Here is a 14,657-nt window from a genome sequence, read left to right on the forward strand (position 1 = left end):
AAAACCAACTGAATTTCTATACACTCACAATTGGAAACTAAAATTAAAAACAATACCATTTACTGTAGCTCCAAAATAAATGCAATACTTGTGATTACAAAGGGATAGCATACAGGAGATTTTTTTTAGAGATGACGGCATTGTTCTATGTCCTGATGGTGGCCCTGGTGACACAAATCCACACATGTATTAAAATTCATAGAATGGAACACAAAAAAGTCAATTTTATGTGTTAATTAAAAAATAAAATTACAACAACTCTGTAGATACTGTTGTTAAAACAATCTTTCAGGCAACTTTCAAATGATCTTTCATATGAATATAAAGCACCTTTATTCTATTCTGAAAATCTACAACACTAATCGTCATCCCCAAACACATTTAAGCCCCTTTCTATAACTTTTTTGAAGTGTAAGATCTTATCCCAACAGTATAAAGAATTGTTCAACTGGTTTTAAATACGTGTTATAGATAAAAAGAATTTATTGCCAAAATTCAAATCTATAGTCCTAAGAACTGAAAATACATCATTCTTAAAATGAGTTATTTCCATTGGTCAGGGGGGAAAAAGCAGCTCCTAAAATTTTAGAGAGAATTACTGCTTTTGCACAACTACCCTCCGTTTTCAACTCTATTTCCTAAGAAAGACATTGTTACTACAAAGACAGTGGGTCTGATTCGTTTGCTTCTTTCCAGTTTTCATTCTCAGCTTGCAAGTTTAATGTTCGGAAGAGTAAAGAGGGAACAGGAAGGGTGGTGATGTGGAAAATGGGAATCAGGAACAGCTTTACCATGGAGACCACCTTCTGTGGATCGACTCTGGGTAAGACCACGTGTTCTGTTCGTGGCTCTCAGAGCTCTAAACCAAAGAGGCGTTTTAATGTAAGATTAATAATGGAGATAATTTGATACTGAGCACTTTCTTCCCACTTACAGACATATTGATACCTAATCAATTCTATAAATAGGATGAATAAACAAACGCCCACTATATGTGTCTATCTCATCATTTCCCTTTGTTAAGAAAAGGAAGTTTTAGTGTATAGATAGAATACCTAATTGGTTGTTTCATAAATTTTTAATTGCTTATTTTGGTTTGTTTTTTTTTAAGAAGGTTTCTTTCCTACAGATTAATGATTTCAAAAAAAGGCAGTGTTCATACTTAATGTTTTAAGTGGATTTACTATTTGAAAGGCAAAATAGACTGGTTTTTTTATTGTTGTTGTTTTGTTTTTTGTCAATTTATATTTTAAATTGACGGGAGCACTTGGTTCCCTGAACTAAAAGTAAAAGTGTGTTCTGTAGTTCAACTTAAGAAATCTTTTAGTCACATCTAGCATATCCTTAGAATACTCTTTATTAAGATAATTGTCATATTGTTAGAAAATTTATCAATTCAAAGGAAAGCTGGAAATCCACACATGAAAATTCCGGCTACTTTTTAAAGCACCTTGAAATTGATATATTATTAATGATAATGAAAACATTAAAATCTTTACCCAAGTTTTTCTTTGAGTGATTGTTAGGGTGTTTATAACTGGTAACCAAGCAGTCCATAAGTTTCTTAATTCAATTTTCTCCTGCCTTACAACATAGACTGATCTGTGTTAAGTCACATTTGGTCCAGGTGATGGAGATGGAATGAGGGAAAGCAAAAAGTTGTTACATGACCTGCCCCAGAGAAGAAAAATCAAAGGGCAGGATATGGAATCATATCAAGATGTTATATTTATACTCTGTTTTGCAACTTAGGCCTACCTTCTAAGGAAAACTCATCCTCAAGGGTGGACTAACTTATTGATGTTTTAGGTAAGAAACAAGGTACTCATTTCAACACAAAAGACTTGGAGTCAATGGGATATCATTTTTGTGATTCTCTCTTGGACTATTGTGATCCAGACCGCACCAAGGTAAGTAAAGTCTATTTGGGAACACAGCAGACTCCAGTCTATCAGATAATATAACCCGCCTGTGAGCCTATGGCTCTTTATTCCTTTTAATATCGTAGCAGTGTTCAGGGATTTTGCTAGTTGATGTGCCAATACCTATTGTTCCAGATGTCTATAGACATTCAATTAACTTAAGTAGGAAATAAAGTTATTGTATAATTAAGTCATTTATCGCTTTCCCCTAGTATTATCAATGCCTAAAAGAATTAGAAGAAATGCAAAAACATATAAACTTGGAGAAGGTCCTTGATGACTCAGATTCTTCTCTGAAAGAAATTACATTGGATTCGGAGTCTAGGTAAGACAAGACAGTGGAAGTAATGTAATTTGGTGCGCCGTTTTACTGTGCTCTTTATAATAATACTAGAATATAACTGTCAATCTCAACTGAAAATCCTGAGTATAGGTGGAGGAAAATTTTTCCCATGCACATTACTTTGGCCAGATCTCATCAAGACTTTCTTTATTCATTTACCTAAGTAATATTGAGCACCTACTGTGTACTGTATGTGAAAGACATACTCCGATTTTTTTTAATGCTATCATTACCCCATAGACAACTGAAACATTTATAAAGATGCTACATAAATATTCTTAAGCTAGTGAATAATAAGTGCAGATTTCAATGCTAAGGGAATGTTGTTGGAAGAAGAAAGGTACTCATTTTAGTAGAGATCCTATAGAAAAAGCAGAGTAAATATTTGATTCTTCCCCTTTACTTTCGAATTTTCAGACTTTAAGTTAATACCCCTGTAACCTCTAGTGGTGACTGATAAGTTCATTTGCAGATGGAAGGTATCGTTTTGAACTCATGGATTTGTTTATATTCAAAGTGTTTCAATCAACTTCCATTATCCTCCTAATACCCTAAGTTGCCTAGAACTACCAGACACCTCCACCTCCTTTGTAAACATTCTTCTTATAATGAGAACAATTTCTACCATTCCAAGAAGATAATAAAGTGACAGTTGAAATTTTAAAATGCCACCAAAACATTCTGTAAACTAAAATAATTATTTATTATTATTTTTTTTTGTAGTAGCCAAGGCTCTGACAGTTCAGAATCCAATGACTCTCAGACTTATTTTCTCAAGTTAACTTCGCAGGTATGATTGAAAATTTCTGCCTATGGTTGGTATGGGTATGCTAAATAGGTACTCTTCTTATGTGACGAACAATCAGGCAAAAAAAAAAAGTTTACAGTTGTATATTATTGTAGAGCAATAATTGTGGTTTTATGATTACATACCATATCTTTAAATCATAGAATTTTCTAACCTTATGTGTTTTTTTTTAAACATTCTTACTTTATAATGAAAACAGTTAAGATCCAGAGAGGTTATATTATTTCTCAAAAGCCACACTGCTTGTTGATGAAAGTCATTAGCACAACATATATCATCTGACTGCTAGTCCAATATTCATGTATTCCTTTATTTAACAACTGTATATTGAGCTCTAGCTATGCGCTCTAGGGATAGAGCAGTGAACAAAATAAGACCCAAATTCTTTCCTTTCATACCTTATATTCTGGTTGGTGAATATAAAAAAATAACGATCGATAAGTAAGCTACATGATGTTAGGTGATAATGAGTGCTTACAGAGGAAATTAGAGGGAGCGGACAAATCAGGAGTTTAGGTGGTGTTATGTACTGAATGTTTGTGTCCCCACCAAATACACATGTTGAAACTCTAACCCCCAATGTAATGGTATTAGGAGGTGTCTAAGACACTGCTCTCTTGGTACTGAGAGTGGGGTGCTGCTGTAACAAGCACCTAAAAATGCAGAAGTGGCTTTGGAACTGAATAACGGGTAGAAGCTAGAAGAGTTTCGAAGTGCATATTAGAAAATGCTGATTCTGCCATGAAGGGACTTTTAATGGCAATTCTGGTGAGAATTCAGAAAGAAAAGAGGAGAGCTGTAGAGACAGTTTCCATCTTCTTAAACATATTTAACCACGTACAGAATATTGGCAGAAAATGACTATTAACGGGTGTTCCGATGGGGTCTCAGACAGAAATGGGGAACATGTTATTGGACAGTGGAGAAAATGCAGTCCTTGCTATCAAATGGCAAAGAACTAGGCTGAATTGTGTTGATGTTCTAGTGTTTTGTGGAAGGTAGAACTCGTGAGCAATCAAATTAGATATTTTAGCTGAGGAGATTTCTAAGCAAAGTGTTGAAGGAGCAGCATGGTTCCTCCTGACTGCTTATAATAAAATACAAGAAGAGATGACTGAATTGGAGAAAAAATTATTAAGCGAAAAGGAATCAGAACACAAAGATTTGGGAAATTCTCAGCCTGTCTGTACTACCCAAAAAAATGTGAATGTGTGTTCAGAAGAGAGCCAAAAAGGTATGACGGGCCAACCATATAGTCACAGAACTAATCCGTCGCCCCTCCCCACAGGAAAATTGCCATTTTGAGCTGAAGGGGATGGAGACAGGACAGAAGGAAGGAAGGCTTCTTGAATTTTGTAGTACTGGACTGTACAGCTAGCTATTTGGTGTGAACACGCACTGTTCTTAAAGACAAGGGGAAAAAAGCCCTGAAGGTGACTAAGAGGTCATCAGGGCTACTACCAGCTAGGCTTTAACAGGGCAGATGGCCTCCAACAGAGACCATGGAGGCAGGCTGCCTGGAGCCATGAGCTATAGGGTGGGCAGGGCCCCGACAGACAGCCAGGCATGGGCAGCAGCCCGCCAAGCTATAGGGGTGACATTGCCAGCCCAGTGGGTCCAGAAGGCAGAACATTATGCCAGAGAAGATTATTCTTGAGCTTGAAGATCTCCTTGAATTTGCCTCTGTAGGTTTTGAACTCGCTTGGGACCCCTCACCCCATCCTCCTTCCCTGTGTCTCCCCTTTGGAATAGGAATGTCTATCCTAGGTGTGTCCCACCATTGTATTTTGGAAGCATATAACTTACTTGGTTCCGTAGGTTCACAGCTGGAAAGGAAGTTGACTTCAGGATGAATGGTACCGTGAGTCTCACCCATATCTGATGTAGATGATATTGAGGTGAGACTTCGAAGTTTAGAGTTGAGGCTGGCATGAGTTAAGACTTTTGGGGTTGTTGAGATGGAATGAATGTATTTTGCATGTAAGAAGTACATGAATTTGGGAGGACCAGGGGCCAAATGCTGTGGTCTGAATAAGTCTGTCCCCCCAAATTCATACGTTGACATGATAATGCCCAGCATGATGGTACTAGAAGGTGGAGCCTTGTGGGGGTGATTAGGCCGTGAGGGAGGAGCCCTCTGGATGGGACTGGTGATATAAAAGAGAGACTCTTTAGCTCCTTCTGCCAGGCGAGGATGCAACCAGAAGCCCGCAGACTGAAAGAGAGCTCTCAACTGACCATACTGGCACTGTGATCTCAACCTTCTAGGCTCTGGAGCCATCAGAAATAAATTCCTGTTATTTATAAGGCACCCAATCTGTGCTATTTTCTTATAGCAGCCAAATGAACTAATGTTGTATTAGTTTTCTACTGCTAAGTGACAAACGACCTCAAACACGAGCAGCTTGAAACAACAAACATTTATTGTCACACACTTTCTGAGTGTCAGAAATCCAAAAGTGCATTAGCTACGTACTTACATGTAAGGTCTCACAAAAGACTGTAACGAAAGTGTTAGTCAGGCTGTGGTCTCACGTGAAGGCTTGACTGAGGAAAGATCCATTTTTCAAGTTCACTTACATGGTTGTTGACAAGATTCAGTTCTTCACAGGCTGTTGGGCTGAGAGCTTCATTTCCTTGCTGGCTATTAGCCGAAGGTTTCCCTCGGTCCTGTACCATGTGGGCTTCTCTATTGGGGAGCTCACACAAAGTAACTGGCTTCCGTCAGAGTGAACAAGCAAGAGAAGACACCCAGTCTCATTACAGCCTAATCTCAGAAGCCAAATCCCATTGCTTTTGCCATATTCCATTTATTAGAAGTGAGTCCCTAGGATGAGCCCACCCTCAAGGACAGAGGATGACAGAGGGTGTGAATACTAGGAGATGGGGATCATTAGATGTAAAAGCCGTAACTTAGATTTGACCTTTGCCTTAAGGCTATGCTGAAGCCAACCTTCAAATTCTAGAACTGGGGGCTCTCTGTTTCCCCTCTCAATTCAATTCTTTTGTCCAAATATTTTTTGAGCTGGACGGTCTCTTTGTCCAGTGACTCAAGTCTATTAGGTACATTTTCTTTCACACTTCCCAGAGAGAGTTTTACTAAATGTATCACCTCTACATAATTGTCACTATTTTCTAACTTCCTATAACAGTTTCCACACCCTCTGTTGTTATCCCGTCAGAAAGCCAATGATTGTCACATAGTTCAGGTTTTTATTAAGAGAGCATCATACATCTAGGTACCAATTTCTATATTATTCCTGTGTTGCTGCATTAAGTCCTCTATTTCCTTACATATTTTCTATCTGCTAGTTCTGTCCATCGTTGTGAGTGGGGTATGGAAATCTCCAACTATTATTATTCCTCTCTTCAGTTCTTTCAATATTTTGCTTCATATAATTTAATGGTCTGTCATTAGGTACATGTATAGCTGCTATATCTTCTTGCTGTGTTGAATCTTTTTTTTTTAATTTATTGGGGTGACATTTGTTAGTAAAATTACATAGATTTCAGGTGTACAATTCTGTATTACATCATTTATAAATCCCATTGTGTGTTCACCACCCAGAATCAGTTCTCAAATCTTTTATTAATATATCCTTTGTCTCTTTTAACATTTTTAAATTTAAAGTCTGTTTTGTCTGAGATTAATATAACCATCCCTGCCCTCTTTTGGTTACCATTTATTTCTCTCTCATTTCCTCTTGTGTATAATTCTATAGGTATTTTCTCTATGGTCACCATGGGGATTACTTTTAACATTCTAAACTTACAACACTCTAATCTGAATTTATACCAGCTTTCCTTCGATTACATACAGAAACTGGTCCTTTACAGCTGCAGCCTTTCGGTTATTGATGTCACAAAATTAGATCTTTATACATGGTGTGCCCCAAAACATAAACTAATAATTCATCTAAATGTATATTAGTCTCTTAAAGTATGTGTAAAACAAGATTTTGAGTTACAGACCAAAGTTACAGTAATACCAGCTTTTACACTAATAATTGTATTTTTTTCCCTTTAGATATAGATCATGTGGAAAACATAAAGTACAGTTTGAAACCATCATTACAATAATACTAGCCTTATAACTGCCCATGTATTTACCTTTATTGAGATATTCATTTCTCCCTACGGTTTCTAGTTACTGTCCCATGTCCTTTCATTTCATCTTGCAAGACTCCCTTGAACATTGCTTGCAGGGGATGTCTAGTGGTCACGAATGCCCTCAGCTTTTGTTTATCTGGGAACGTCTTAATTTCTCCCTAAGTTTTGAAGGACAATACTGCTGTTGTTTTGTTTTGTTTTGTGTTTTGTTTTTCTTTAAGCACTTTGAGTATATTGACACACTGTGTTCTGGCCTCCACAGTTGCTGGTGAGAAATCTGCTAATGATCTGACTGAGGGTCCTTGTATAACAATTTGCTTCTCTCCTACTGCTTTCAAGATTCTCTTTTTGTCTTTGACTTCAAAAGTTTGATTATAATGTGTCTTGCTGCGGGGTTTTTTAATTGTAAATATGTTTTTAAATTTATTTAAGTATAGTTGGTACACAATATTATATCCATTTCAGGTGTACAGCATAGTGATTCGACAATAATCTACCTTACTATGTGATCATCACACTAATCTAGTAATCATCTGTCACTGCGCAAACTTACCACAATATTATTGGCTATATTCCCCTTCACCTTTTTCACCCATCCCTCCCGGCAACTGATAGTTCGATCTCAGTTGCCATGAGTCTGTTTTTGTTTTGTTTTGTTTGTTCATTTGTTTTTCGTTGTTTTTTTTTAGATTCACCATATAAGTGAAACCATACAATATTTGTCTTTCTCTGTCGGATTAATATCATTAAAATGAACATACTACCGAAAGTAACCTACAGATTCAGTGCAATCCTAGCAACATACCAAGGGCTTTCTCCTCAGAACTAGGATAATCCTAAAACTTATATGGAATCCGTGCGGGTGTTTTGTTTTCATCTCACTTGGAGTTCATTGAGTTTCTTGGATGTTCACATTCAAGTCTTTCATCAGATTTGGGGCATTTTCAGCCATTATTTCGTTACTCATTGGCATTTCTGGGTTGCTGGCTCCTCCAGCTCTGAGGTTGTGCGTAGGAGGCAAAAAGAAAACACGGAAAGCTCCTCAGTCACGCTGCCCCTCTGCTCTGAGGTCCCTTTCAGTTACCCTTATTTCCACCTGTTAGAGCCTCTTACGTTTATTTTGTATATAATACCCAGGGTTTTAGTTGTACTTAGGTGGAGGCTTAGGAAAAGTACTTCATCTTCCTAGCAGTGGAAGTCTCAAGATAGTTTTATGTCTGCATATATACTGTCTTTGATGTGTTGATTAAATGTTGATTTTAAATGTGCTTCTTTACCTAAATGAAAACCAAGAAAAAACATCTGAAAACAAAGAAGGAAAGAAATTCTACCAGAGCAAGCCTTCAAAATGCCAGACAAGAAGAACAAGAGGTAAATATTCATTGATCTGGTGGGTAACGGCTTTCGAAAAAATGATTGCAGGAGAATGGCAAGTTATTTCCTCTTCCACTTCTTACACCCTAATTTTCTTCCTCAGGGAAACTTAAAGATTAAAATTTCACTTGTTATTATTTACTGTTTACGAAAACACAAAAGAACCTTGATAGAGGAGAGGTGGGTCGTTTTAAGGTGTGCTATATTTAAATTTCACTTATTAACTTAACTTACTTGGAAAAGTATTTGAGACATCTTAGAAAGGTGCATCCAGGATAGCAAGAAGAAGTAAATTAAAACTAAGAAAAATGAAATGGAACTACAAGAATATGAAATAGATGGTGCCCGCAGATCAGCTTCCACCGTGACAGCATGAGGACCTCTGCAAACCCATTCACCAGCAAAACTTGGTGAAAATTATGTAAGAAAAGAAAAAAAGCACATTTAAATTCTCTGGAAATGGTTCTAAGGACATACAGGAAATGAAAAAACATACTTTCATGAACATCTACTACAGCTTGTGAAAAAAAAAACCAACAGTGGAAGCCTGTGGTATGAGTCAAGACACGCCCTGTCTTCCCCCTCCCAGCTCAGTGACACTGAAAGTCCACTCCAGATAGTATAGCCAAGAACACAGGGGTTGGCTCCCCACAGACACCAGAGGGATGTCTTCCCGGAAGGGCAGGGCATCATATTTCTTATCCTGCCTCCAGCTACCTGTTGCTGAAGCTACATTCCATCTGAATGCAGACTCCATTCAGGGTACTTCATCACTAAGAAAACTTGAGGCCCTAATCATCGTTGCCTTGGCTTGTCAAGTGTGGTTCTACACTGGAAAAGGCAAATAGAGAAGACCTAAGACTACTCCCCTCTTTCCACCTACAGCTCAGCTCCTAAAGTGGGGTATCACTGAGAGAATAATGCCATTGTGCCCACCTTTAGCTCCAGAGACACTTGGGTCAGAAATTTTGCCTTGGGGAAGAACCATATAAAACAGATAGCTCCTAACCTCTTCCGGGAAGAAGTGAATTTACAGCAGATCCCGGAGAAATTCAAGTTTAAGGGCATTCTCAAAAACAGTAGAAGTATGGTGAAAGGCAATTGTGAGAAGGTTGCAGATTCAATGGAAACATAGGCTAAACTGTAGGCCGGCTGGTCCTCCCAAGAGAACTGGGTAGAGACAGCTAGAAGGAGCCCTCCTGGAGTCAGAACAAATCTCAGACACTGATCTCAGGAACTCTCTCTTCAAAGGAGCCAACTTTGATTAGATTAGTCTGTTGAACAATTTATGCCCCAGAGCACTATTGAAAACAATAAAGCTGTCTGTCAGAAATTAGTGGAACTTAATAGCTGGGTGTGGTCATGGAAAGACAGCCCAGCCCAAACCCCTGCCATCCCAGGGTGAATTGTGGGCATACCCAAGTCTGCACCCCTGAGGAGCAAACTCAGAGGCTTAACACTGCAAGGGGATAATGGGGCATCACTGAAATCATCCAGCCAGTCACTAAAAAAACAAGTACATAACAAGCCCCAGAAGGGATGGAAGGAACAGAGGGGAGGAAGATCATACCAAGAGTTCAATAGAATGGTCTAGTTAGGAAATAAGTGTGACAAACACAGATGAAGCACAATTAAAGTGATATCCCTAGTTGATGGGGTCCAAACAATCCATCTTTGGATCCAATCAATCAGTACTTAAGCCTCTAGTACCTGCAGAAAACCGAGAAGTTGGAGAAGTCCTGAGTACCAGACTCAGAAGAATTCTGCTCATGTATTCAAACAAATAAAAATATCAGAAGTTTTTTTTACAAGTATTTCCTGTGTTAACAGTGATCAAGCACCAGTGCGAAATTTAAAGTTAGCAGTAACAAGTTCATTCAGCACATGTTGAATACCAAATGCACTGTCTTCTGCCAAATGTGGGTTGAATTAACAAAGTCTAATTTCCCAAGAACCTTTGAAATCGTTTTTCTCTGCCTCCTTGAATTCTGTGTTTCAACTTTTTATTTTGAAATAATTATAGATTTACAGTAGTTGTAAAAAAAAAAAAGAAGAAAAGAAATACACACACACAACACACACATGAGGTCATCTGCATCTTTTACTTCTCCCTCAATGAGCGCATCTTGCATACATTATAATACTATAATGTATTATAATACACTGAAATTGTATAATATATAATACCGTGAAATTGACATTGATACAATCCAGAGCTTATTCAAATTCTATCTGATTTTGTCATGTGTGCACTTTCTTACTCTGAGCTTCTTTGCAAGCTACAAGAAAATGTTTTTCATCTTTTCTATTTAAGTATAATTTTGTCATCGCTTATACATTTTCATACAATTTTATACAGTTTCCCCCATTTCAGACTCTTGTCTTCCTACATCTTTACTTTTCTCATTGCAGTAAGTGAGATTATCAACTACATTTTTTTTGTCTCATCATAAATAAGTTCTATATGAAGTGAAAAAAATTTTAAACTCCCTTCAGCGCCCAACGAGAATATCAGTATTTGATTCTGCTCGTTGCTGGAGGAGAGAAGCCGTGCTGTGAAAGGTATTAGAAGATTCTGATTTAAGAGGTCATTTTATCCATTCTAAACCTATGAGGATAAAATGAGAAATGTTGAAAACTACTGTACCATAAATCCTATAGAAAATACACCTCATTTTCATGTTCATAACAGCATTGCTTTTCTTCTGATTGTGTTCCATTAGGTTTGTGATCAAGGACATTTGGTGCAAAGACACGAACAATCAAATTCTAAAGTGAAAGGTAATGTTCTGTTTCTACCTTCTCATGAGCAATTAATTCATTTACTCAACACTTTTTTTGTGCCACAACTTTGAGGTTGTCACTGTGCTTTGTGTTTGGGGATGGTAAGAAGTGTACTATACCGTTTCTTTCCCCTAGGAGCTCATCTTGTAATAGGGAAAGACAAACAAGTAAACAAGTTCAGGCTGTTTCACAACCTATGTTTTCATTTAAAATTGCAGTATATTATTAACTTTTGTACATGTTAATAAATGGTGGCATAGTATTCCATTGTCTTAGTGAACCTTAATTTATTGAGCCACCCCTATTGTTATATTTTGTTCACATTTTTTATTGCAAACAACAATAAAGACCTTATCACTTCCCATTTGTGTATACTCTTAATTGTTTATCTATAATAGATTTTTTAGAAAGGAATTGCTGACCCAAAGGGTATGAACATTTTTCAGAGTTTTGCTATAAATGGCAAAAATGCAAAAAAAATTCATAAGATTTGACAACTGTTTATATTAATTCAATTGAGCTAAATACTGTTTACATATTATCTATTAGCATTTTTCATTTAGAAAAAGATAAAAATATGAAATGTAAAAAGAGTTGAGGAATTGTTTTCATGCTACTAATGATCTCTTACCATCTTTTCTAGATACAAGGACAAACGTATCAGATGATTATGTATTTGATTATGTCGGAAGACAGTTCCCTAATCAAAATTTCGGTGAGTGAAGTGGGAATAGAGACAGTAATGAGTGGTCACCTATCATCTATATGTGAGCTATTTAACAATATGGGTATGAGTAAGACCTACACATAAGAAACTCAAAGATTACCTTCAAATTGGATAGACAGGAATAATACACCTTCCCAGAAATTTTGAACCTCAAGTCTTTATTTTTCTTTATAGCTCTAGAAACATATAGAGGAAGCCCATAGATATTCTTACACATCAATTTGCTTTCTTGTAATTTTTGCCAGTCCAAAAAGGAAGTATTCATCTGATTGTCTAATCTCTTCATTCCCATCTCACTGAATCTTAAAACAGAGGGAAACCTTGAGAGTAGTCTAGTCTCACCTCCTACTCATTACAGGATCCAGGCTCATCCAAACTTTGAGTGACTACACTTGGTGACAAGTAGTTTACCAAATTGCAATACAGTCCATTCCATTGCTAGACAGCTATGGCATTGAGAAAATTCTTTTTATGTTGAATTACAAACACGTATCCTTGTAAATTTCATCCACTACTTTAATAACACAAAACAGAGAGTGAAGGAACATTGAAGGTAACCATTTCTGACTGCCTCATTTTCCCTAATTCTCCTTGAAATAGAGAACAAATGTAATGCCTCTTCCACACGACAAATCGTAAGTATTTTTTTAAAGCTGTTATTTCCCTGAAGCTTTCCTTCTATTCCTTTCAACTATCCATAATACAGCATGATTCAAGTCCCTCTATCATCTTATTTTACTCTTTTCTATCACTATTCAAGCTTGAATGAAACTGAGCACAGTATTGCAAATGTCATCTAACAAGTATACAATAAATCATCATTCTCATTTGCTTCTTTCTAGATACTAGATTTCCATTAATGCAGCCTAAGATTGTGTTTGTTCTTTAAAAATGATCCTAAGATATCAACACAATGGGTTAACTTATACGCAAACCTATAAAGTACTATTTTCATAGTGTGGCTGCTAAGTTATGTCTCCTCCATTCTCTACTTCAATTTTGTTTTGATATTTTGGTTCAATGTACTGGTCCCTAAATTCCTGTTAAATTAAGTCTTTTAGATTCAGCCTTTCATGAACTCCTGAGCTTGATTATGTCACATTGTTGTACTATATACATGTATATAGATATGTATAAAATGTATATACATACATATTTGTGTGTATACATATACATGCATATACATACATATCTATACATACATTTGACTTCTTGTCAAAGCTTCAGACTCTTCTATTTGACTATCTACATTCTTCACATAGATGTCCCATGTATCCAAATTCAAATTCATCTAATTCTACACTAACTGCTGTCCCTCCTGTATTCTGTATTCTCTGTGACTTTGGTAGCAGTACTACCTCCATAACCATCCAAGCTAGAAACCTAATAGTTATTCTTTTTCATTCTTTCACTCCCATCCCTCAGATCCAGTCATCCACTGAATCTAGTTGATTTTACCTCGTAATCCCTTTTTCTCCATCTTAACTACCATCATTCTTTTCAGACTCTTATTGCCTATTTACAAGGAGAACTACGATTTCTAATTGGTCTCCTAGCCATCAATATTATCATCCTAATTCTACCTTTCATACTACTATGAAAGCAATCTATCAAAACACAGATCTAATTATGTAACGCCACCAACCAAAAGCCTTTCAGTAATTCCCAGTTTTCTAACAGTAGTTGAAATGATCACAGCCCTGAGACTTAAATACTTTTTAGTCTTTCTCTTTTAAATTTTTTTAACTTTTACTTTTGAAGTAATTTCAAGAATAATTTCAAAGAATTGTATCTATCTACTTATCTATCTATATTTTCTCATAATACCTTTTTTGTAGACATCATGCTCTTTTATCCCTAAACAAATATTTTCCAAGAACATTCTCTTAACATTAACATCAGAAAATTCAACTTTGATACAATACTATTTTCTGTCATACTATAGCTATTATAAATTTTGGCAAATGTACCAACAATGTCCTTTAAAGCAGAACTTCTCCCTGATTCAAGATCATTAATTGCATTTAATTGCCATATCCCTTTATTCTCTTTTAATTTGGAACAACTGCTCAGCTTTTCATCATTCACAGCCCTGGCATTTTTGAAGATTATGGACCAGATTTCTTATAGAATGTCTGGTTTTAAAATTTTAGTGTACACGAGAATTACTTGAGGAGCTCGTGAAAACACCAGCTTCTGATTCTGAGTTGTTCTTTGTTGTGAACCCCCAGTTCTGCGTTTTTTATCAGGTACCTCAGATAATTCTGACGTTGGTGACCCACAGACCACATTTTGCGACTCAGCACTTCAGGAGCTGTCGTGAGCCATGGTGGGAGGCCCAGCACTTGGGACCATCCAACCCTTATTCATCCTGAGTAGCTTTCTTGTGCAATTTTATTTTCAATAGTGGTCTGTTACTTAATTTTTTTTTCTTGCAATCACTGCAGTATAGAAACCAAATTCTCTAACGTGACATATAAGACCTCAATGAAATGGCCTCTAATGACCTCTCCAGTTTTATCTCTTCCTATTCTCTGCTTTTTACTTCACACCTTCATAAAGATGTTCTTCCTGTCGCCTCAAATACAT

The 14,657-nt window shown here is 36.6% G+C and overlaps 1 protein-coding gene across 4 annotated transcripts in view; it reads left to right on the plus strand.

Moving 5' to 3' along the window:
- Nucleotides 1-14,657, plus strand: part of LOC308492737 (cytosolic carboxypeptidase 3-like) — a gene marked incomplete at its 3' end in the record, with an annotated part of 76,906 nt that overhangs the window by 23,010 nt on the left and 39,239 nt on the right. For all 4 annotated transcript variants that reach the window (XM_081038057.1, XM_081038058.1, XM_081038063.1 and 1 more), the window contains 7 exons: nt 697-823; nt 1,810-1,910; nt 2,135-2,247; nt 2,989-3,055; nt 8,477-8,554; nt 11,281-11,338; nt 11,985-12,056. In XM_081038057.1, coding sequence (XP_080894183.1) covers nt 697-823; nt 1,810-1,910; nt 2,135-2,247; nt 2,989-3,055; nt 8,477-8,554; nt 11,281-11,338; nt 11,985-12,056 — 616 coding nt within the window. The remainder of the gene's footprint in view (nt 1-696; nt 824-1,809; nt 1,911-2,134; nt 2,248-2,988; nt 3,056-8,476; nt 8,555-11,280; nt 11,339-11,984; nt 12,057-14,657) is intronic.

This window comes from Rhinolophus hipposideros, assembly GCF_964194185.1.
Source record: "Rhinolophus hipposideros genome assembly, chromosome: 25".
Taxonomy (NCBI): Eukaryota; Metazoa; Chordata; class Mammalia; order Chiroptera; family Rhinolophidae; genus Rhinolophus; species Rhinolophus hipposideros.